We start from the raw sequence: 25,216 nt of genomic DNA on the forward strand, positions 1-25,216 counted from the left end.
CCTAACTCTCTGAGTTCTACCTTCAAGATAAGACTTCATGTATCTGATGGTATTAGGGGAGAAGTTGTACCGAGAAAGCTTAGTGAGAAGGACACCGTGATGCACAGTGTCGAAGGCTTTCTTTAGATCTAAAAGTGCGGCTGCAACAACTCCCCCCTTATCAAGCTTAGATCTAATATTCTCCAAGAGAAAGCATATTGCAGTCTCCGTTGAATGTTTTGATCTAAAACCAAACTGCATGGGGTGCAATCCAAAGGGACTGGTGTTAAGGTGATTTATCAGTTGTTCTGCTACATGTTTTTCTGCTATTTTCGACAAGACAGGAAGTATACTAATTGGTCTATAATTTGATACTTCAGAGAATGTACCTGCCTTGTATATAGGGGTTATTATAGCTTCCTTCCATGCTTCTGGAAATACAACTTCACTATAGGATCTGTTAATAATAGTTGTGAAACTGTGTGAATGTTAAGCTTGGCTAATCACGTTCTCACGTTCTAATCAATCTTCTCATCTTATTCTCTGACAGAATGTAAATATGTGCACAATATTTTCCAAAAAGGCTCTTAAAACCCAGAATACACCACCTGCTCAACACCAAACAGGAGAACCAACAACATTAGCAGTTAGCTGGTGAACATTATGGACAATTTAGCTGCTAAAGAGCCAGATATTTTTGTCAGGAGAAGGTGGAGACCAAAATAGAGCTAAGAGGAGTGTGAAAATCAGACTTGTTTTGCACTTACTGGTTATTTCTGTTAGAAAGGAATAATATGACAGATAGTATTACAGTAAACTGTTTTATGTACCAGTAAGAAATGACACAATCAGAATCTTGTTTCATTTCTTTTTCAGCTCCTGGCCGATCATGTGACCTGGTAAAAAGCTCACAAACACAATATCAACAAACAACCAGAGGAAGATGCAGCTTCTCCTCAAGAGAAAGACATCCCGTGGTTTGCTGAAGTCCCCGTCTGAATTGTGTTTCTGAGAGTGATCCTGCCTCTGTTTGGAGCCGGTCCTTGAAGACCTTGCAGGACGTGGGCTTGTGACTGACAGTGATGGGTTCACGGGGTCAAACACTGGCCTGGGCCTTGTTTTCAGTGCTTCTGCTGGCAATGACCCATTCATCACACTGTTCCCTTGTGAAAGTCAATAAGGGTTTAAAGGTGAAACGAGGGCAGTCGACCTACCTCCAGGAGGGTGACCTGCAATTCCATATTCCCCGTCAGAAGGATGCATGCAAGGTGGAGGTGGTGCTAAATGAGCCCATCACTCAGCGAGTGGGAAAACTCCTGCCTCAGGTAATGGAAAGATCCTCTCCTCATGAAAACCACAGAAGGCACTTAACCATGCAGAGTAAAACCAAGTAGTCATGCTCCCATAGCACTGTTTGACAGCTAACATGTAGGAAACTATGTCATATATTATCAGTGTTGATGTAATGATGACAAGAGCTTGGTGCTGGGTTGTAAGCTCTGATTTATTTTTCACCATTTCCAGCTTATGTTACTACAAAATGTAACTAGCCTGAAAGATCCCACAGCTGTACGCCTCAGTGTATGATGTATGGACCTCTAGCACCACCAAAGCACATGACACCTGACGAAAACAAATGAAATTGTCAGGAGTCAATGATTTAAAGATGAAATTGATAACAAGAAATACAGAGGTGAATGGAAAACCCTGTGTGGAGGCCCAGAGAGGCAAGAGAGAGAATTCTGGTGATAGATTTTCTAAATGTCTTTCCTGTGTGTATGACCTAAGAACAGGTGAAAAGACATTACATTCCATTACATTTACAATTCTGTCTGTCAAACAAGTGGACCATCAAGAAAAAAATATCATATTTTCTTCCAAGTGAGTTTTAATTTCTCCAACAAAATACATTTCTGCTCAGGAAAGGCATGACAATATTATATTACATGCTAACACACAATATATGTATGTTGTGTTTGGAGTGCAGAGAGAAATTAAAGGTGCAGTATGTAAGAATTGGCCTGCTGTCTGACTCAAAACATATAGCACAGGAGCTTTGGACCGGGATGGGCCCGGTCTAGCTGGACTAACTTAACATCAGTAGATATCTATGCAACCCAATACATAGACAACGCAATCGCCAAACTGTTATTTCTTCACAATTTGTTGATCATTTTAGTGGATTTTTTTTTTCACTAAAGTTCTTACATACTGCATCTTTAAAACTCTCATGGAAGAAAACATGAGTACTTTTGGGCCTGTTTAGAGCATGGGGTAGTCCTGCACTTGTGGCCAAAATGAGTATTACAACAACAAACACCAAAAAAAAAAAGAAATCACCTGGAAAAGCATTTCTTCTCGACCCGTGTCACAATTTTAATAAAAATTTAGGAAACTTAGGAATATTATCCTGGCAAAAGTTTTTTCCACCTTTTATGAAGTCATAATTCCCATCTACAAAATGCATTTATATACTTCTAATAAGCTTTACGCAAATATGTGTTGGTAGAAATGTCATTTCTGCATTATTTTTGTTTTATGTTCTTTCTATGTTTCATCCTATTTATTTGGTTGATTGTGATTTTGGTGAAATAATGAAACAACACATCTAATCTCAGGCTTCAAATTAGCATTTACATTTTTTTCAATATTTAATCAAGTACACAATCTTTTCCTAATTTATATCAAGTGATCTGAGTTCATTGCACTTTTGCTGCCAGGAGAGTGAAACAGTTCATTAATAAAACTGATTGAGTATTAATAGGAAAACAGATGGATAACCCGGTCTCCTACAAAATACATTACTGTCAAGACTAAACCTTTGTGATATGATCGTGAAAAGAAAGGCTTTGTGTCCACTGGGTTTAGGTTAGGTCATGTGTAGTGTGAAAAGCCATGTTTAGGACTTCTACTGCTGACTTTTATTTTATACACATGTGGCCTGGACATCTATTTTCATTTTCTGAGCAGCCTAGCATTCAGTCAAGAAAAGAAAAGGTATTTTTGGGGAAGAAAAGGTGGCCTTCCATACTTTCTCCTTTGTTTCCCAGTCAGACAGGCCGTCTCCTTTCTAATGACTGTGCTGACAGATACAGTCACCTGCTGAATGTCCAGGATGAGCTGTTGTTCATGCTTAAAGCAGACAAAATCTAAAAAAATAAACTTGAAACATTCCCTTTGCCATTGATAAGCCCACACATCATTTACACCTTTCACATACCTGAGCAGTTTTTAGTTAAGTTGGAAACATTCAAGCCACTTACACCACACAGTTCAATTCATTTCATTTCCAACTGACTTTAAATCTAATTTCATGACATACCGCATGCCCACTGATCCAAGTTCTCACTGCAAGCCCAGTTTATGTATGCAATAAGGATCATAATAATTAGTTTTTGGTCAATTTAGCACCAGTTCATCAGAAACAGTTCTTGGTCAGTGTGTGGCTTCATAGTTGTAGTATGTTGGAACTACATGAGACTGGTAAGTAGTTATTTAGTTGTCTGTTCTCACATCATTCATCATAATAACCATTCCAGCAAAAACATCATTTACAGGTCTGTCATTTCCTGGTAAGTGTCTTGGAAACAACTGTGTAATTTAGTCCTGATTACAGGGAAAATAGAGATTTCCTTCAAATGAAAAGCTCCATTATGACACATTCTTCATTTATTGTTGGAAACTTTATTCTCCAAATATATGGAATTGTATTCTTCCCTGTGGACAAATGAGACACATCATGTTCATCTGACCTCTGAATTAAATGAAGCTTTCCGTTAGTTCTTGATTTGGTATTTATTAGTTCCTTTGCAGATAAACTGAATGTAGTTTAAATCTGATCTTATATCTGGTCTTTGTTACTACGTGGTTTCTTCATGCCTAGACACAGACGTGACAGTGAACTAGTTTTGATCAGGATTAACTGAAAATCTGATTTTGGCTTCTAGTCAGAATATAATGGAAACTACTATAAAACCACTACATGCTGAAGTTTTAAAGCTAGACTTAATTAATATCAGATTCTTCTTCTTACACATTAAAAGTTAAACCAAAAGTTAACGCAGTGCACCCTAACTCAATTTAAAACACTCAGGTGTTGTTCTGCTTCAACCTTTACTTGGTTTAAAGTTTTTGGTGGCTAATGTTAGTATTAAATATTCAGTTTATTTAGTTAATACTAACAGCACTATTATTATTGCTTAGCCCACTTAGCTCACACTGCTAAAGCCTTTGAAGTGCTGCTGGTGTGTCAGTTATGATGATACTAACTGTAAGTGTGGCTCCGTCTCTTTTTACTTTTTAAACACACACTAAAATTATGGAGCGCAAGCATGTAGTTGACGCGTGTCTTCTGCCACAAAAACTCCACAGTTCTTCTTTCTCACGAGGGTTTATTGAAACCTTTCTTCAAGTTACAACAAATAATAAAAACTGTGTAGCAATCCAAAATCAGGCAATAATCATTAGCACAATTAGCACGACAGCACGGTCAAAAACTAGTGTGCTCTCCTCGCCTCCATAATCATAACTGAACCAATTACGCATACATCACGTTACGCACGTCTCAGCCAATAAGAAGAGAGCAGCTGTTATTAACTAATAGGCACTCTTATAACCTCAAATACGGTATATAAAGGATAAATCCAACACATGTAAATTATTTATCACCTTATGTGTAATTCACAAAATGGCTCTAACACTAACACTAGTTCCACTGAGCACCACACGTATCACCCAAAATCGTTTCCACAGTAACCTCCCCAGGAAACGGGTGGATACTTGTAGCACAGTTGCACTACATTTTAACAGTCACCACTATTATGTAATGTTTAGCACATATCAGGTAAGCTGGACAATGCTCAGGTGATTCTAACTCACTCATTGTGTTTGATTATGAAGATCTCTCCCTTGACTTGTTCAGGTATTTGACTGCCACTATCTGGCTGATGAGGTGAAGTACGTCCACAACGGCTGTCCATTGTTAAAGGAGGACACTGTCAAGCTTCGACTGTACAGGTGCAACAGCTGCATGTACTTCAAATGGGAAATCTGCTTATTTCCTTTTTTCCCTGTGGGAGCATGATCGTCTTGTGCTTTTCTGACCAGGTTCACAGAGACAGAGACACACACGGAGGTGTTTTCTCTCCATGTGGACATTATGGAACCTGAATGCAGCATCATAAAGCTGGGGCCCAAATCCCTGGAGGTTCCTGAGTTCTATGGTCTCTCTGATGTCGTGGATGGTAATGTGCTGTCCTTCCACTATGAGAGGAGGTCTAGCCTGGAGTGTAGCATCCATCTGAGTGGCCACGACACCCACCTGCCAGCCCACGGCCAACTGGTCACCGGAGAGCCCGAGAAAGCCATGAAGAGAGGGGATGAGCCAGAGAGCTTTATCCACTTACGTCAGCAGCTAGGTAAACTATGGAAATGTGTGGCTGAGAGCTGATTAAAGATTAATTTAACTGTCATTATGCACCACAAAATTATCAAATGACATTTCTGTTGTATATTCCCTAAGCCAGACACAAACACAACAAAAATTAGACTATACAGATGAATCAAAAATAATCATGAAGTCAGAAAAATAAACCATTCATTCATTCATGAGGAGTGAAGCTGCTCTGTAGTCTGGTGGTAGAGCAGCAGATACTTCCTCTGTTTATTAATTCAACATTCTGATGAGTTGATATGAAAATGCAGTGTCCTTTTAGTGACAGAAGGATGACATTATCTAGATGTCACACTCAATAAGTAAAACAAGAATACAAAAAGTGAATCTCTCCATGCTTGTGTAACTTTTTAGATAATAAAGCCAGAGCGATGTGTAAATCTGAGGACTGCCTGAAGGGTCTGAAGCTGCTGAAGTTTACCAAAATTCCCTGTGATGACTTCCTAATGACGGGGCTGAGGTATCAGCACATAGACCCTCCATCGCCAGACGTAGACTACATCGCAATCAGACTGGACCTTAAGGACACCCGGAGTGGCAGCATATATCAGGTCATCTGTCCGTGTTAATGCTAACAACTTTGTATTTCTTTGTTTTTTACTACCTGTCACTGTCATTTTACATGAGAATACTGTATCAAGACATGGTACTAATGAGTGCTACAGCAGTATATTTGACCACTACTGGCCTGTTGTTGAGTAGTTTTGAGTTTGAGCTATAACATGTACTGGATAGCAGCACATAATACTGGACTTTAATTGTGAGTATTAGTTTAGGTGATCAGATACTGTTGTAGATATTATTTGATTATTTACTCATCTGTTTTATTTAATTAGCCTGTCTTGACCTGTTTTTTTGCTCTTTTATTGACTTTATTTTAACACTAAATAAACTCCATAAGAGACCCAAATCTTCAAAGATGGACATCATACCTCTGCCCAGATTTAAAAAAAAGAGATGCTAAATAGACAAAAACTACCTGGAAATGCTGGTCATTGTGTTTTCTCTGTGCAGTCTGAGCAGGCCTGGATTCCAGTGCGGATAATCGGTGCAATGCCAAACCAGCCTCCCAAACCGTCCTTCATGTCCATGTTTATCCTGGAGGTGGACCAGTTCATCCTCACGCCACTCTCCACTGCTACACTAGACGCTGAGGACGAGGAAACTCTCAAACAGCTTTTGGTTTTCAACATCACCAAACCCCCTGCAGACGGTTTCATCACCCATCTGTCCGACCACACTCGCCCAGTCTCCTCCTTTAGCTGGCTCGACCTCAATGACATGCTCATCGGGTATCAACCTCCAAACTCCTCACACAGCCAGCGCCGAACTTACCAGGTAGCACGCCTTCTTTGACTTTGTACAGTCAGAACATTACACAGTTAGTTTGGTGTTGTCAGTGGTTTATGAAGCTCTTTGTAATCTTCCCATACAGGTGGAATTTGAGGTTCATGATTTTTTCTTTGAGAAGAGCCAATCAATGACTGTTCATGTGTCTGTGAGGAACGCAGATACGAATGCACCCAGAGTGTCTTGGAACATGGGTATGCTATCATCACCACACTACAATGCACAAAAACCAAAAAGCAGAGAAATGCAAGACACATGAATGCTAATATTTTAATGTGTCTGTTAATTGTTAACTATCCCATGAGATAACAGTTATGTCTGGTGCATAAATACATGCATAGTTACACCAGAGATCTGACTCTCTGATGTTGTTGGTATCCTTCAGAAAGAGACTTGGCATATACTGGGTACTTAGCAAAATATTTCCCTCTATGAACAATCTGTCTCCCAGGTCTCAGTCTGTTAGAGGGTCAGTCCCGGCCAATCACGTGGGAGCAGCTCCAGCTCGTGGACAACGACAACCTGAACGCTGTTCGTATCATCACTGTGGACGGCCTGCAGCACGGACGGCTCACTGTCAGAGGTACTGACACAACAACCACACACTCTGTCTGCTTACCTCTGTTTTAGTCATTTTAAGCTATAATAAAACATTTTAGGTTAAATCTGCGTGGCTTTACTGCAAATATGTAAATCCATTATGAGCTGGATCAAGGTTGATTTATTTTAGCATTCTAGATCACAGGGTCCTACAACAAAATGCAAACTTTCACAGTATATTAAAAGAAGAAACAATGCTTTTTTGAAATATGACTTTTGTTTTTGATTGTTACTGTCAAATCCAGGTGGAAAGGGCTTCATGTTCACCATTAATGACATCAAAGCAGGCGTGGTTCGTTATCACCACGACGACAGCGACTCCACCAAAGACTTCATCATCTTCCGGATCACTGACGGCCACCATCAGACCCGACACAAGTTCCCCATCAAGATCCTGCCGAAGGACGACAGCCCTCCGTTCCTCATCACCAACATGCTGCTAGAGGTGTCAGAGGGCCAGATGGCTTTACTGAGAGGCTCCATCCTCCAGGCCTCAGACATGGACTCCAGCGATGACTACATCCTCTTTAACATCACCCGCCCCCCACAGGCAGGAGAGGTCATGAAAATCCCAGGACCGGGGCTCACAGGTCAGACTTTATCTTTTATTTTGTCCAACATGGAGCTCAGTTTTGTTTTTAACCAAATCATGTTTCTGTTGGTTTGAATCCAGGTTATCCTGTCAGACACTTTCTGCAGAAAGACCTGTCTCAGTCCATGGTTTACTATCGACATCTAGGAAATGAGGTGTTCGATGACTCCTTTGAGGTGGTGCTGTCGGATTTCCACGACCCCCCCAACCTGTCTGAGACTCAAGTGGGTAACAACAACACATCCTGAAAATACTGTTGTTTAGTGAGTCACTACAGGACAAGATGAGAAGACACCATTTCAATTTATTCTGAGTGATCATTATCAAATCCTCTAAGCGTCTACACAGGTTTACACTAGTTGGCTTTTTCGAGTACAGTGAGGTTTACATCTGCAGGCCACATATGTCTGTAACATATTTCATGAAAATCCATCCAGAAGTATGAAATAAAATGAAAAAATGATATGAACCAAAGTGGTGGAAGACCGATAGACTAACTGACTGAAGGTAGCTAGCTAAAACAAAAAGGGAGAATCAATGGGAGAAACATCTGTTGTAGTTTCATTGTTCTACTTGACAAATGTCAACACAGAACTGTAATTGCTATCTGATCTATGTTGGTGTCCTTGTGGTGCAGGTGTTGATGGTTCACATAGAGCCTGTTCCAGACCAACCACCTAAAGAGGTCCCTGGGTCCAGCCGATGTCTTGTGATCAAAGAAACAGAAGTGCTCCATATAACACGACAACAGCTTCACTTTGTAGACCAGGAGTCTCCAGACAGTGAGCTCACATTCACAGTCACCACTCCACCTTTCTACACCGGTCCTCATAGGTTAGTATGTCCTCACCTTCAGAAAGCACAGTGGACACCAAACAGTGGAACAGTCCGTCTGAATAATGTGTTGTCGTCCTCCTGAGCAGCGGTCCGGACGCTGGGAGGTTGTTCTTAGTCGACAGCATACCCAAATTCACCAAAGACTCCAATGCACCAGTCCTGAGGCTCTTCACACAGGTGATTCTTTCTATTTTTTTATTCAGGAATACATTATGGGTCCATGAGACTGGCTTATCCACAACATATCCATTGTTTTCCTTTTGGTTTGCGTCCAGCATGCAGTGAACTTCATGAAAGTCGCCTTCATGCCTCCCATCATGGACATCGGCCCTTACCCTCAGTATATCCAAATGATCCTCTCTGTGACCAACCACCTGGGCAAAACAGTCACTGGCATCTGCTTCAACATCACTGTGGTGCCAGTGGACAACCAGCCACCACAGGTGGAAAATACAATTGTATCATTCTTAACTAATTCCTTCCTTGTGGATATGTGGATATATAGAAAAAGTGTTGATCTGTTCTGTTGCAGGTCATTACCAACCCTCTGACTGTAGATGAGGGAGGGGAGTGCTGGCTTGGCCCTGAGCACCTACTGCTGTCAGACGTGGACTCCATGGAAGAAGTCCTGCAGGTGGAGCTTCAGAGGGACCCACAGCATGGAGCTCTGCAGCTTGGCAGCCTCCTGCTCAAACCAGGCCATGTTTTCACTGTGCAAGACCTGAAAAGCCTTAAAGTTAGGTCAGATATCCTGCTTCACTGTTTCTCCATTTCATGTGGTATTTACGCCTAAATAGTACGCTCTGAATATGAATGGGGGAAAAAAAACCTGATTTAAAAATCATTTAATACATGGCCGCTCACTCAGTAAATTAAGGGGACTTGGATCCTAGTATCATTTTGCATCTTAACAACACTACATAATAGGTGTTTGCGTTTGCTTTTTCTTTTTTCTTTATGGAAACACCTTTAAAATGCAGGTCAGTACAACACCACGTCTACAGCCTCAACAAAAAGCAGAGGACCAGACATACTGCTCTCTGACAGTCAACAAAACTAACCACATGACCACTAGAGGGCAGAATATAGCTGATAGCTGGTTAAAACGTACTGAACATTTCTCTGTGGATTGAAGTTTTGATACTTTAACAGTATTTATATAGAACCTAGACCTGCTTCATATTAAAAAAGACAGGAAATGTCATATTCTGCAATATGGGACCTTTTTAATAAAGTCACATTATGTCAAACTTGTGTGTGTAGTTTAGCTTGTTGTGGAGTTCTGCTCCAAAGGGGCCACAAAGAAAGTTAAAGAAAGACTAGGACCACTTTAAAGTAAAATCATTAGTTCATTAAGTACACAAATAAAGAAGTTATTGATGAAAGTAGTGATTGTAAAAATCAATGTAAAAGACCACAATCATCTAATCAAGTGTTTGAAAGAAGACCTTGATGTGAGCTCAGGTCCCACATTAAGAATATTACCATCTCCCATAATCATACACCAGGTGGAAAATCCCAATATCAGTTTATCTCTGTGTGTTCATAAGAACAATCGCATAATAGATGATTCTGATAGTTGCCAAGTGTCTGAAGTGTTTTGAAGAAAGATGGTGGCAGGAAGCTGAGTAATCAGATTCTCTCATCTGCATGTTCCACATCGTCAGATTGTTTATTTCATCAATGAGCACATCTTAATTCTGTCTGTCATTTGTCATTCAGGTACAGTCACGACAGCTCAGAGACTGTAGAGGACAGCATTGAATTGACTGCGACAGATGGCACCAATCCAGTCAGTTTTGTCCTGCAAGTGAAGGTGATTCTTCTCATCTGACAAAATAATGGACTTCCTTTAGGAATGCACTGTCTGAATGCTGTCCACTCTTGATCCTTCTTTGCCGTCAGAAAATCAAATGAACCATTCATTGTTTCATGTCATCTCCAGGTGAAACCCGTCAATGACGAGGTCCCGGTGTTGGTTCCTGGTTTGAAGCCGGTTCTCAGCTGTGCAGAGGGACAGGAAATAGTCATCACAGCAGAGTTTATCTACGCCACCGATGCAGACAGCGACAACAGCACCCTGACCTTCCTGATCGCCCGGCAGCCGTATCATGGTGTGGTTCTCCGGAGCGGTGTCATCGTCGATCGCTTCATCCAGGCCGACATCACTGCAGGGATCATCGCCTACAAACACACAGGTGGGCTTCAGGCTGAAGTGTTTAAAGATGTTCTGTATAGCCACACATTGAATTTCCCCAACGAGATTGATACAAATATAAAAAAAGTCTGCTGTTACACAGAGAGAGGACAGTAGAGTACAGTTTGGACCGTCTCTAAATGCTTTGTATATAACTGTGGTTCAGGGCTGGAGATTGGACTCACTCCTCGCCGTGACACCATCACCTTTGTTATTTCTGATGGAGACACGGAAAAGTCTGCTGCATGCTGTGATGGAGGAAAACCCAGCAGGACCAGAGGCACGGCTCAGCACAGCCTGCCTGTGTACGACCTCCACATCACAGTGTTCCCGGTCGACAGCCAGCCACCCTCACTTACAACAGGTGGGCCATTTCTAAAGCAGTCAGCTGGTGTCCAGAGAAGCAGCTCTGAGCCGGAGCTTCACTTACAAATGGAAAGAAGTAACTCACCACTTTGTACTTACTCAGGGTCGACCTCCAGGTGTTTTCACTGAATGTGTTCATTAGGACTCTTCTCAGGACTGTCTGGGTCGGTTTAACATTTCCCTCCATCATTGTAATATGCCTTTTCAGTACAGAAATACTGGCATGTGATAGAAGGAAAACAGTTGTAATTTAAATGATTAATTGTTGTTGAGCATCATTTAGGTGTACCAGTTCCTGGGTTATCTTAAAGAACCTAAAAATGAAGGAAGAGTCATTACATCACTGAATCTCGCTTTGGGGCCAGACTATGGTGACAGCTGTGCTGAAGTCAATGGGAGATGATTGAGAAACACACTAAAACCCAACATATCTACATTGTATGACTTCTGATGAAGAAATGCCTCAGCCTTCAGAGAGCAGGTTAACACCTGATTTTTTTTTTTTCCAAATTATTGACAGAGCTTATCATATTGTAATCAAACGAGGCAGATATCTGCTGATGGGACTGCAACTGGACTTCACACTGCAAACAGAAGCACAAACAGGAGGCTTTGCTACAGAAATTTGATGAAAGAACAACGTGTCGATAAAAAAATCTGTGGTTGACCTCCTCTCTGAAGTGTGTTCTTTCATTTTCTAGAGGCATTTCTTCAACAGAAGTCATACGACACAGATATGTTGGGTTTTAATGTGTTTCTTCATCATCTTCTATAGACTTCTACACAGCTGTCACCACAGTCAACCTCGGTTAGCTTCTTGTTTTGGACAAAAAAGCATCATATAAGTGTTGATATTATAGTTAAATTCACCAGATGGACACACCGATATGATAATGCTGCTTTTCTTCTGCTGTAGGTATGAAAGGCAGCCAGGTCATTCTTGATGTTGCCTGCACTTCATAATAAATAATAATAATTTTTGTTCTTGGACTTAACCTTACTGAGGATCACTTTTAAAGGATCAGGCTGGAGATATTTTATATGAAACAAAAAAAGTTCATATGCTGATCTTGCGTGTACATTGGAGGATCTCTTAACCAAAGCAAATTACACACATTTTACACACACAACCGCCATTTTCAAAACTAGAATCACTCACGCTGAAATGCATGAACTGAAAAGAATTTAAAGGTTGAAGTAATTTAATTTGGCCTGCCGCCAATATACAAACACTGTGAGTCTGACGCCTGTACCTGTATTCGTCAAAGGATTTCTAATGTCTTGTCTGTAGGAGACATCTTCATGGTGGATGAGGGTGGGACTGCCCCGATAACTGCATCTCACCTGAAGGCCTCTGACGTGGACACGGTCCTGGACGAGCTGGTGATCAGTCTGATTTCTCCGCCACAGTTTGGCTACATTGAAAATGTCCTGCCCAGTCCTGGCTTTGAGAAAAGCAACACGGGCATAAGCATAGGTAAGCATTATGATAGACACTATTATTATCAGATAGATGAAACCAAAATATCATCTATAATTTCTTCCTTGTTCCTAGCCTCCTTTTCATACAGAGACATCATTGATGGTCATGTGAACTACGTTCAGTCCAGACACCAGAGGATGGAGCCCACAGCTGACCAGTTCATGCTCTGTGTATCAGACGGCAAACACAGCTCTGCCCATGTCCCCTTCTACATTATCATTAACCCGACTAACGATGAGATCCCAGAGTTTGTGGCCCGCAACATCACAGTAAGTTTTAACGGTCAGTTTCACCTCTGAGGGCCAAAATGAAACGTTCCCATCAGATTCTGCTCACAAGACATGGTCCATACTCACTGATGTCCTTCTGTGATGAGGTCCGAGAAGGAGAAATGAAGCAGCTGGACTCGTCAGTTTTACATGCCATGGATCTGGATGTCCCCAAGAACATCCTGCGCTTCAGCGTGGTCAAAGCCCCGCAGCACGGCAGCATCGTCAACCACAGCGGTGAAAAGCCGGCTGCCAGGAGACGGGAGGCCGGTGCTCAGTCCCCGGTGGTCGACTTCACAATGACAGATCTTACAAATGGTAATTTTACATCAGTGTTCAGTTTGGCAGACATTTTTTAATTAGTCCTATACTGTACTAGAATGTTATTTATTTATGTTTAGTCATTGTCATCCTTTGAATTCCACATTGTTTATAAGTACAAGTGCATTCTGATGGATATTTCCTACCTGACGGAATGACATAGAAATCCAAGATGTGCATGAACACTGATCTTCTAAAACCACACACCCAGGTATGGATCTAATGTACGTGCACGATGACTCAGAGAACACGGAGGACAGTTTTACCATCCAGCTGACTGACAGCAGGCACCACCTCCACAGACAAGTGATGGTTAAAGTGGTGCCGGTGAATGACGAGGAGCCTCGCGTCATCAGGTCTGACTGACACCTTCATGACAGTTCATCACACAACTGAATGAGGAAGTTAAACGTGAACCTTGTCTCCATCTTCTGTCCTTCAGGAACAATGGGCTGGAGGTGGAGCTGGGAGAGGCCAGGCTTATATCCAGCGTCACACTGTTAGCACAGGACAGTGACACTCCTTCTTCAGAGGTCATGTACATATTCGAGAGTGTTCCTGCACAAGGGATACTTCAGCTGAAGGTTGGTGCAGTGCCACAGAATTTAAAGCCATACATTATAACTCATGTCAGTGAGGCTGTGTCATTTTGGACTACAGTAGACTGTCTCTGTAAGCACTGGGGTGACTCTGGGAGGTGTTGTGTTCCTTACTGTGACTGGTCCTGTCTCAGGAGGGTCAAGACTGGGTGACACTGACAGCGGGGAGAAACTGCACGCAGGAGAAGGTGGACATGAACCTTCTGCGCTACGTGCACACGGGCGTGAACAGTGCTAAAACACAGGACTTCTTTGTCTTCCACTTGTTGGATGGGAAGAATCAATCACCGCCGCAGCACTTCCACATCTCAGTCAAAGATCTAGAGAAAGGTACTCTTACATTCTCCAGCAGACACGTTGTGAGTGCCAGGCCACGTCGTGTCTCCCCGTGTCACTTCACACAGATTTAATCTTTAAACCGCTCCTCCTCCATGTTTTTTCAGGAAATATTGCCGTCTTTGTGAAGCCAGTGAACGTCAGCCGTGGGGACCGCGTGGTTCTCACAACAGACGTGCTGTTAGCAACCGACCACACGGACAAGCCTGAGGAGCTGCTGTATGTCATCACCAACCCTCCTCCTCACGGACACATAGAGTACATCAAACACCCTGGACTGGCCATCTCCACCTTCAGCCAGATGGACATTGCAGCCAACGTTGTGGCTTACGTGCACGACAACAGAGCCAGCACACCCACAGAAACCTTTCAGTGAGTGTAGAAGCCAATGTAAAACTTGTTCAAGTTACAACTTCTCAAGTTCACAATGCAGCTGAGATTCTCATTTTATTTTCGACCTAACACAGATTTGATATTGTTTTGTGTGTAAGTGTTGAGTCTGAAGTCTGAAACATGCTTTCCTTACAGTGATCAGTGTTCAGACCACCTAACAGCCAGTCTCTTGTATGCCTCGGCAGGTTTGTTGTCAGTAATGGTAAGACCAGCCGAAATGGCAGCTTTGAGATCACAGTGGAGATGGTGGATCGCGTCCTGCCGTCTCTGTCCTCCAACAAGGGCCTCTCAGTGCCACAGGGCTCCTCCATGATCCTGGGTCCAGACTGCCTGGCCATGTCTGATCCTGACACTCCACCCAGTGCCCTGACCTTCGTCCTTCTCCAGCCTCCGCAGTATGGCAGGCTGCTTTTAGGTGGTGCCACACTAACTGCTGGCTCTAACTTCACCCAGAGAAACATCCAGGAGCTGGAGGTAACATATAAACATGATGCAGGGCCGTCACAGATCGACCGGTTCGCCTTCACTGCCTCTGACAGCACCAGTCAGGGTTTTCTGATGGACGGGCGCTTACATACGGCACCTGTGTTCTTCACAATCCAGGTATGTGATGAAGGGTGTATTTGTGTGTTTAGAGTCTTGTCACGACTCTCCCAGCACCCTCAGCAGGTCACAATCGGACATGCCTGATAGAGCTTGTGTTATGTACCCTGACACCTGCACAACTCAAATCCAGTGATCCTAAGTCTGTTAGCCAATGAGAAGACATTAGGAAACCCAGGTGTGATGCCTCTTTACCTTTAGCTGCCTTTTTCCTCTAGAAATGTATTTAATCAAATGTTCAGAAGAGTTCCTACACAGCAGACACTTGGTCACACGTGACAATGCTAAATTCTCATGTCATCAACTTTAACCCTCCGAACCAGAAGGTAGCAGTAATGCACTGAAAAGTATTTTGCCAACCACCGTTAAACAACAAAAGCAAAGATGAACTTTAACCCCTGACCTGGGCCTTAGCCTCCATTTTTCTGTCCAGGAAGTCAAACAGTTGGACATGAACCGAAGGAAGCTTCTTGGTATCACTATTTTGCAGCATAGATAGACTGAAAGTCAGATGCAGACGTCAAAGCTGGGTCACAAAATTAGTATTAGCAGTAGTAGCCACAATCACAAAATATGATGTCAGAAATAAAAATCTCCTGTGGGCTCTGCATCCTTTAAATGGCTAGGGTTAAACGTTTCCAGTCTGCATGATGTTAATAATTTCATCTGACTTCACAGGGAACGTGACCAGGTGACAGGCAGAGAGAATAACTGTATAAAACCAGCCAACTGTCTCACTGATGGTCTTGTTTACTTATGTTGGTCATATAGAAGCATCAGTATTATATTGAGACTGTGTCATAACCAGTATAATGTTCCTTGTAGTCCATTGAACATGCTAACTTCTGCTACAAACTTCATTTTGCATGGCCAAAGATGAAATTAAATTTTTGCCCAGTAGGACTTTAACATTCCACTGTCCACATGCTTTTCCACTGAAATATCGGTACTGTTACCATCTCGTTCTTACTGAACAGAGCTCAAAACACTCTTGTTAAATAAAACTTCTTCAGAGAAAACAAAGGCAAACAAATGATCTTCTGTAAGCTTCCACAACCTATTTTGTTGGTTGCAGTCTGCAACCTCACTGCTAGATGCCCCTAAATCCTCCACACTGGACCTTTTAAATGTGTGTTTATCATATAAGCTCTGTCACATTATTTCATTAGTCTAAACAACTTTCTTTTTTATATTAGATTTTCATGTGAACCAATCTCTTTTAGTAACAAACTGTGTATAATTTCAGATCAAGCCTTTGGATAAATACCCTCCTGAGGTTGTGAAGCTGCTTCCTCTTTGGAAAGCTGAGCTTTTAGGCGACGGACGATATGGAATCTTCCTGTCATCTCGGGAGCTCAAGGCCCAGGACAGCGACAGCAGAGAGGAAGAGCTGATATTCTGCATTGTTCGCCAGCCTTACTTTGGTTACCTGGAGAACATGACCACAGGTCGGAGAACACATTTGGCTTCCATCTAGATCACAGCTTAGCTTGGAATGAGAAATGATGTCTCTCCTTTGCTCCTGCAGGTGCTTTTGTGCCGCAGCGCTTCTTGCAGATGGAGCTGAACAAGAGGACTGTTGTCTACATCATCAACCCTGACAGGGAGTCTCTGTCAGACAGCCTGGAGTTCACAGTGTCAGATCCTTTAGGGAACACTGGACCCTCTCACATGTAACAACAACACCAACAATACTGGATTTTATCACATCTGAAGTAAAAGTGTGGTCTTCACTGTGCTCGACCTTGTCTTTACAGACTTGAGTTCAGCTGGTCCAGCGTGGAGCTGTCTCAGCCTGAGTACTCTGTGTGTGAGGAGCAGGGGACTGTCTCACTGAACATCATCAGGAGAGGAAACCTGGCAGAGTCTTCATACATCACTGTGATGGTTGGTACTCAAACCAGTTCCCTCATCAGTCACCTGATACTTGGCCTTTTTCTTGCAGATTATACGACCTGTTTCTGCTTCATATTTCTGTACCACAGGTAAAAGAGGTGACCGCGACGGCTGGAAAAGATTTCCTCATAAGCCCTTCTTCCCTCATTCAGTTTGATCCAGGTATGTGTCATTAATGTAAAAAGCTTGTATTGTGCTGTTAAATGTGGGGCTTTGCTGCTTTTCTCGGTCAGTTATGACAGTGAATAATGAGTTCTGAGGTTTGGACTGAAGAAGACGTCACTTTGGGCTCTGTAATTGTTGATGAACATTTTTTACAATTTGTTGAAGAAGACATATTCTACTCATTTTATGTTTTGTTAGTGCTAGAGCAGGTTTCTTGAATTTAGGTCCTTTTTGTCTAATTGTTATAGATACCATATAGAAATCAATACCACATGTCATGTTCTTGGGTGAACAGGGTGAGGATGGTGACACCTGTGTTTTTGTAAAGGTATTGTGACTACAGTGTACAGAAAACCCACTCACTCAGACCAGTATCTCCATTTTGACTCTGACATTACAACATAAAGGAACAGCGGTGAGGCAGGGGAATAAATACAGGGACAACAGGTCCGATGGGCGCCACCAAGTCCCACTGTGAGACTTCCTTACATGGCTGGACTGTGTCAACATCTAGTGAGATGTCTTCAGTTCACAAGGAGTCACCACAAACCGTCCAAAACCTCCTCTGCTGGTACACCCGGGAGACAGGAGACTAAACGAACAGCAGAATCAGACATCAGCTGTCTGTGAATAGCAGACTAAAGCCACTCCCAGCATCCACTGGGGAGAGGTCAAAGGTCATTGATCAGGAGTCAGTAAACATCCAAAGAAAGATCAAGGAGGACATTGATCCAGACAGGGTTACCACCTCCATATACAACCACATGCTTTCATATAGTCACACTTCCACAGTCAGGTCATGTGAGAAGAACCAAACGTCATCTGCTGATGAGCTTTTGTCCCGTCTGACCAGTGACTGAACTTTATGTCGTACAATGCTAAATCACAGAAGTATGCCTCAGAGACAAGGCAGAGTGTAAAAATGTTTGTGTGTGTGTGTGCAGGAGTGTCAAAGAGGAGCTGGCACGCTGAGATCATTCAGGATCACCTGGAGGAGGCTGAGGAGATGTTTGAAGTGCTGCTGGTCTCCCCTGAGGGCACGGTGATCAGCAGCATCCACACGGCTCAGGTCACCATCAGGGAGTCGGGAGGAAGAGGTAAAAACAAACTTCTCTCTTTTTGAGAGAAGTTTGTTTTCTCTCTTTTTGCATTGAAACTTACCAAAGAAAAACATTCAAATTACTGTACAGTATGTGATGTACAATCCTACCATAGCATAGAAATTTAAAAACAGTCATGTTTTTTATCACAAGATGGCACCAGTTATTCGGATTAAAAACCCAGTGAGTTGATATTTGCCAAAAGAAATGACTGTTAAAACACATCCACCACAGGAGGGTGCCAGCTGACCCACGATCGGGAGCCTCCTGTTCTTGGAGGAAAAGAGATCCGGTCAGACACGTACCCCCAGCACGGATCCATCCAACTAGAGAAACTGCCCCTCGGCACAGATTCAGTCATCTGGACCCGTGGAGACAGCGTCTCCAGACCTGTCCCAAAGAAGAAACTCAAAGTGAGGGGTAACCCAAAGTCTGTGAGTACCTGTTCTTAAAGATCAGTACTGGATTGGACTCTATCCACGCTCACATGTTCCTCTTCGTCACAGCTTTGTTTCTGATTCATGGGCCAAAACAAAACATATAAATACAGACATAATTATTTAAATAAATGCTGAAATAAATGACTGAATAAATAATTTCATAATTTAATGCTTGATAATATATTCTTATAAAATAAAATGCCTAAATGAATATTTAATAAATACATTTATTTTAATATATTATTCCTTTATTCACACATTTATTTTCATCGATTTATTGATTTTATTTATTGATTGATATATACTTTAGTTTACACATAGCTTGACTTGTTGCTCACCTGACGCCACCAGATGACTGGACTCCCACACAACCATTTGGGAAGTCATTGTACACTGTTTGGTAAAGGGCAGTCCTGCCAAAAATACTTGGTGTGTGATTGGCCGACACATCTGTCTATCACTGCTATCATGGACTTTCATCACTGGATGAAAAATTAAGATCTTTCCATCTTCTGTTTTTCATATTTGCATAAAGAAATGAATAACTACATTTTGTTATTCACTTGTACATAAATTAATTTACAGATGAATAACGTAATATACAAATGTGTAAACATATAGATATAAACATAGGCCTATAAATAAAGAATAAATACACAAATAAATGTAACATTTACATTTGAATTGTCTCATTTAATTAGCAATATATATATATATATATATATATATATATATATATATATATATATATATATATATATATATATATACATATATCTATTGTGACAAGTGCAAATTACATAATTATCAATTTGTTCACTTGCTTAATCATTTTATTATATAATTTTATGACTAATAAGTATCTAATAATTAATTATTTATGTTTTTTTTATTTTAACTTCTGCCCTTAAAACCCTCCACACAGATTAAAATGATCTCTGATCTGGTGCTGTTTCATTTTTCAGATTGCACCTTCATCAGTTTTTCACAACGGGACAGACATCGTTTACACGGTACACAGCAGCAGCAGCGATACTAACGTTACCTTTTTAAAAATAATAATAATAATAATACATTTAACTTATAAGTCCAAAACGTCTTCAATTATGTGGTTTCTTTCATTCCAGTATCACGGGATCATGCAGATGCAGGTAGAAGACGACACCTCGCCATCGAGGAAGGGCAGAAAGGCAAACATCCGTGTGGTGAGCAGGGGAGCACAGCAGCAGGCGTCAGCAGGACTCACCGGGTCCAAGTCGCATCATCAAAGAAAGATCTCAAAACCTGGAAAAAGTTCACAGTCTAAAGGACATGTGAGTGTGTTATTGGTCCTATAGAGTCAGTACAGAGTAATTCTCTTTTGCCATGATCTTCAGTTCTGTGATCAGCCACGAAGGCTTCTTTAAGAGAAGTTCCAAACTTTCTGTTCCTTATTCGTTATTGATTTATGGGTCAGTATTGTGGATAAAAATAATACATTCCAGTTAAAGCAACACCAAATGAATTCTCCATAGGCCACAGCTGACAACACCATGCCCAAGCCCTGTGTGCCAGAACTGATCGGCCTCCTGCATTTTAACCAGACCACCAATCAGCTCTTTCACTGCAACGGTGTGTCCTGGAAACCCTGGGCACCAACTGATCAGGTACTCCACTTGCTACTAGCATGCACTAGTTTCTTTGCATCTCTGTGGAATAGAAAATGTCTGACCTCGGCAATACCTCTGTCTATCATCTTCAAATGAGTCAGTGATGTGATGTAAATAAGTACATTTACTCAGGAATATTACTCAAGTTCAATTTTGAGGTTTTGTGCTTCCATTGTTTTGCTATTTTATACTTCCACTCCAATACATCCTACTCTTCCCTCCAATAGATGTATTATTTGATTTTAGTTAAAAGGTTCTTCGCAGATTCCATGTTGCATAAGAGCCAAAGTAGCACATTTTTAAAGGGACTTGGGGCAGTATCAAGAAATAAGACTCAATAGTGACACAACGGCCGTTGCGGCAGACAAGCCGGTGCGGGAACAGGCATGAACTCTTCACAGCAGTGCAGCTGATGCCTTATCCCCTACACACATGAAGCAGCCGGCTCGCTGTGTGTAGCGACACACAAGCACAGCGATTTACCGTTACGATTGATGCAGTCTGACAGGCACAGGCGAAAGCAAAGACGGCATAGTGAGGGACAGAAATACCATCTCTGATACGGGATTGCTGTGTGTTAGCGGCTAATGTTGCTACATAGACAAACAAATCGTTAGCCTGTGGCTACATCCAGCTGCTAACGTCACCTCCCGGATAACAGGTTGGGCTTTCGGTCCCATATATAAAGGGGCATATTTCTAACTATTCGGTTTCAGACTAAAGGACCGTGGAAAATGCGCAGTCTGTAACTATTCAGTGTTACACAGCGGTGGACTAAGTTACATGTTTGCAGCTAACGCTACTTTGCACGTTAGGTCACTCCGAGTCCTCGGTGATCTCATATGATTTTCAAATCAAGCTCTAAACATGACCTGTACTGTTTTCTTACCTGGTTACTAGGAAATGAGCCATGTCAGCATGTTTTCAGTCCCAATTCAAGCTGAAGCTGCCTCCATGAGTCGAACACGTATCCGATGTTTATCCGGGTGCCAGCCCAGCTTTGGTCGTAATTTCGTTTCGACTCAGGACATGCTGCTGATAAAACCTTTGTTTTCTTCTTAGTATGACTTTTTAGTGGACTTTGTGTGGTGGTGGGTCGTTTGCTGGCCGTAGCAGAATCCATTACTACCCAAACACTAGTTTGGGTCCACCGCGCTTGTCTTCTTCACGTATCCAAGTCGAAAGCCGTCAAGGATACGCATTCAGTGTCATCTTACGTCACGTCCGCAGGACTGCGCGGGAAATTCGGACACCGAATTGCAGTACATTATGCAGCACACAGCCTGTTCAAGGCAATGGAGAGATACGTGGGTGGGCTCATTCTTTTTGATTTTGAACGCTTCATCACCCATTAGCATTAAAAAACTTAAAATGCATGTTTATTTTTTCAGAAATCCTGCCCTAAGTTCCTTTAAATACTTTACATTTATTTTTTCAGCAAACGGATAAAAAAAACACTGACTAGGATAATAACATTCATAAATGAATGTTGAAAATGTAGTTTTTCAACAGAGTAAAGGGGCGCAGATCACCAGGAGTGATACAAGTCAATACTGTCCTTGTGAATGATTAAAAAACTGAAAAGTAGTGGATGGAGGATAGAGCCCTGTGGAGCTCCATGTGAAAAATTTGTAGATGATACTTTTGGAGTGACTTCTTGTCTTTCTTAGACAAAACACTGATGTCTCTAAAGATTTCCTAAATACTCATTTGTAATCAATCATGTTTGCCTACAAATGTCACCATATGTCCCCATTTCCTCCTGAAACCCAGATGGTGAGTGCTCAGACGTGTCCCCAGGGCTGGACCTTTCACCGTGGCCACTGTTACACCCTCAGCACGGAGCACAAGGTGACATGGAGCACAGCTAACAGGGCCTGCAGGGAGAGGTGAGGTTAACATGGAGCTGCGTGTTCGAAGAGAAACTGAGAAACTGAGACAGACTTAATGGACACACATGCTTCTGATTAGTTGTCTGTCATGTATAAGAACTATATCATCAGAATGATATGCACCATGAATGATTCTTTTGAGTACGCAGCTTTACCTCTTGTCGTCTTGATTTCAGATATAAAGGCACGCTTGCGAGCGTTCTCTCTAAAGTAGACATGGACTGGCTGTGGGACCTTAGTGGAAGAAAACCATTTTGGATAGGTATTTATCTGGATCATTTGTTGCAACATCGTTCAGCTTCATTTTTTATTATTATTTTTATTTTCTTTCAGAAATAACATCAGAATCAGAATCAGAATCAGAAACAGATTTATTGCCAAGAAGGATTTTACACCAACAAGGAATTTGTCTAGGTGAATAAGGTGCATACATTGAAGACAATAAACAATAAACAAACAGTGACTATAATAAATATTAAAAAGAAAAAATATTTTAAAAATATGAAAAATAAAAGATGTACAAATTCTGCATTCATGTAATGCAAATGTCCAGTGTGGATGGGATGATGCACGTGTGTTCTCACTTTTTAAAGTCAAGGGGAGGAGAAAAAGGAACAACAAACAAACATTAAAGTGAAACAACAATATTAAACAACTGGGACAAACAGAAAAATTTGAAAAATGCTCAAACTATCCCGACCCCAGCACCACTGTATGGTGTTAAGGCTCCTCACACATCAACATCCAGAAAAAGGAATAAATAATGCCAGAACACATGTATACTTAGGAGTGGATCCCATTAGATGAGCTGAGGTCAAAGGTCAGTCATCACATTTCATTACAGGCAAGACAGCAATAAGAATTCTGGTTCGGAGATTATTTAAAATTCCTTTAATGAATTGTTATGGAAAACAGAGTCTCTCATGTTAAAGGGACGCTCCATCAACTTTTATTCTCAAAGTAACAGAGTTATACAAGTGGCCGTCACTGCGGTGGCGTCTCTCAACACATTTGTATGAGAGCTGTCCAAAGTAATGAACAGTTTTCTGCTTTTACCTTCACTATCTGTGTAATGTTACTTTAGACAAAGATGTTGGGAGGAAATGTGCAGTTCTCAGCTGCTCCAACAGTAGAGGCAGACTTTAACTTCAACTGGAACAAAACTGAATATAAAATACACAAGCCTTTACTCCATGAGAGGGCCTCTGTCACAGACACTGAACATACATTCAGTGGACGTGCAGAGGACCAAGATGGTCACCAGAAGTGGATCAACAGTCTAATAATCATTATTATAATTACTGTTGATTCATTAATATTATTGTTATGGTCATATTGTCCCTTTATGAGTGACTGGTATTTATTGTTCCTCGTCTGATGATTAAAGAATACATTTTGAATACCTATAAAAAACATAGAATTATATATATTTTTCACATGTTTTATGATTATAACTGCTCTTTAATGATTAAATGAAGCCCTTGATTGACTGTGCTAGTTACACAGAGCTTCATTATTTGAAATGTGGTGAATATCAAGTTTATTCTCTGGTTCTGAAATCTGAATAATCCACAAGGAACCTTAATCAGGAAGTGGAGCCCCCGTCTAGTGTCATCAATCCAACTACCCACGCTTCTGTCACTATTAACAGGCAGCAGCACACAATGAGTGGCTACCAGCTGATGGCAGAACACACTAATCTGCTGGATTTGTTTACATAAAGCCTTGTTAAACATGTAGCTCAACCAAAAGTAACTTTGTCCAAGCAAATGACTTGCAGATGTCTGCATACTTCAGAGTTCTCCTGATGTCTGGGAGTGTACAGTGTGAACAGGAGGGGCTGAGCACACAGCCCTGCGGGGCTCCGGTGTGGAGCACTGAAGCACAGAAGCTTAACATTTCAAAAATAGCCCACCTCACTTATGAAACCTGATCCTCTTTATAAGGTCAGTGTGATATGATAGGTGACATGAATCACTTGCTGCTACTGCTGCTGTTAATGTAACATTTGAAAAACTCCACCTGCACCCCAACATCCACCTGTAGACTCTGAGATGTCATCGTCACTCCCCGATCCCTGCTGTGCACAGGTCAGTGTCTCCTCGTGGGGAGTGACACAGTCAGAGCCTAGACGATAAATATCAAGTCTGTACATATTCTGCATATGTACATGTACATCCACATTCAATCCATCCCACATGAGTTGGCTGACTGTCTTGTCAGTATTAACAGTATCTATGATGCTTGTTGGATAGAATTATTAGGGAGTGACCCACGTCAATGCTCATTAGTTGTGTTATGTTTATACTGCTTTAACTCACAGGTGGCTTTTGGATCATGTCAATGAATAAGTAGTAATGAGTAAAAGTATTTAATTTAGTTATTTGTCAACATGAGAATTTATAATATTCAACACTGTAACGCACTGTAGTGGGACTGTGTATGAGTACAACTTCTTTACTGTGACCAACTGATTCTTTTCCTCTTGTTTCAGGCCTGAACGACAGAGAGGGCCGAGGACATTGGGAGTGGGCAGGCGGAGAGCCCGTCAGCTACACTAACTGGAGGAAGACACCCCCTCGCTCCAAAATGAAGGGGAACAAAAAGTGTGTTCTGGTGTGGAGGAGGGCAAAGTGGCAAATCAGGGACTGCAAGACAAGCAGAGGTCATCGCTTTGTGTGTTCGGTTAAAACTTGA

The 25,216-nt window shown here is 41.7% G+C and overlaps 1 protein-coding gene across 1 annotated transcript; it reads left to right on the plus strand.

The window, feature by feature from the left end:
* Positions 1-1,061: 1,061 nt before the first annotated feature.
* On the plus strand, positions 1,062-25,216 carry frem1a (Fras1 related extracellular matrix 1a). Its single transcript, XM_073475187.1, has 36 exons — positions 1,062-1,304; positions 4,901-4,995; positions 5,086-5,396; positions 5,786-5,982; positions 6,446-6,769; positions 6,867-6,975; positions 7,233-7,364; positions 7,627-7,971; positions 8,055-8,197; positions 8,611-8,807; positions 8,897-8,987; positions 9,086-9,253; positions 9,343-9,551; positions 10,533-10,626; positions 10,756-11,008; positions 11,174-11,371; positions 12,665-12,850; positions 12,929-13,125; positions 13,233-13,443; positions 13,658-13,802; positions 13,889-14,030; positions 14,180-14,375; positions 14,489-14,753; positions 14,960-15,377; positions 16,624-16,825; positions 16,906-17,050; positions 17,135-17,264; positions 17,363-17,435; positions 18,383-18,535; positions 18,773-18,972; positions 19,944-19,991; positions 20,106-20,306; positions 20,493-20,624; positions 22,401-22,516; positions 22,696-22,781; positions 25,014-25,216. Exons 1-36 carry the CDS (start codon positions 1,062-1,064, stop codon positions 25,214-25,216), a joined length of 6,558 nt encoding a protein of 2,185 aa, XP_073331288.1.

Source organism: Pagrus major, chromosome 10, assembly GCF_040436345.1.
Source record: "Pagrus major chromosome 10, Pma_NU_1.0".
Taxonomy (NCBI): Eukaryota; Metazoa; Chordata; class Actinopteri; order Spariformes; family Sparidae; genus Pagrus; species Pagrus major.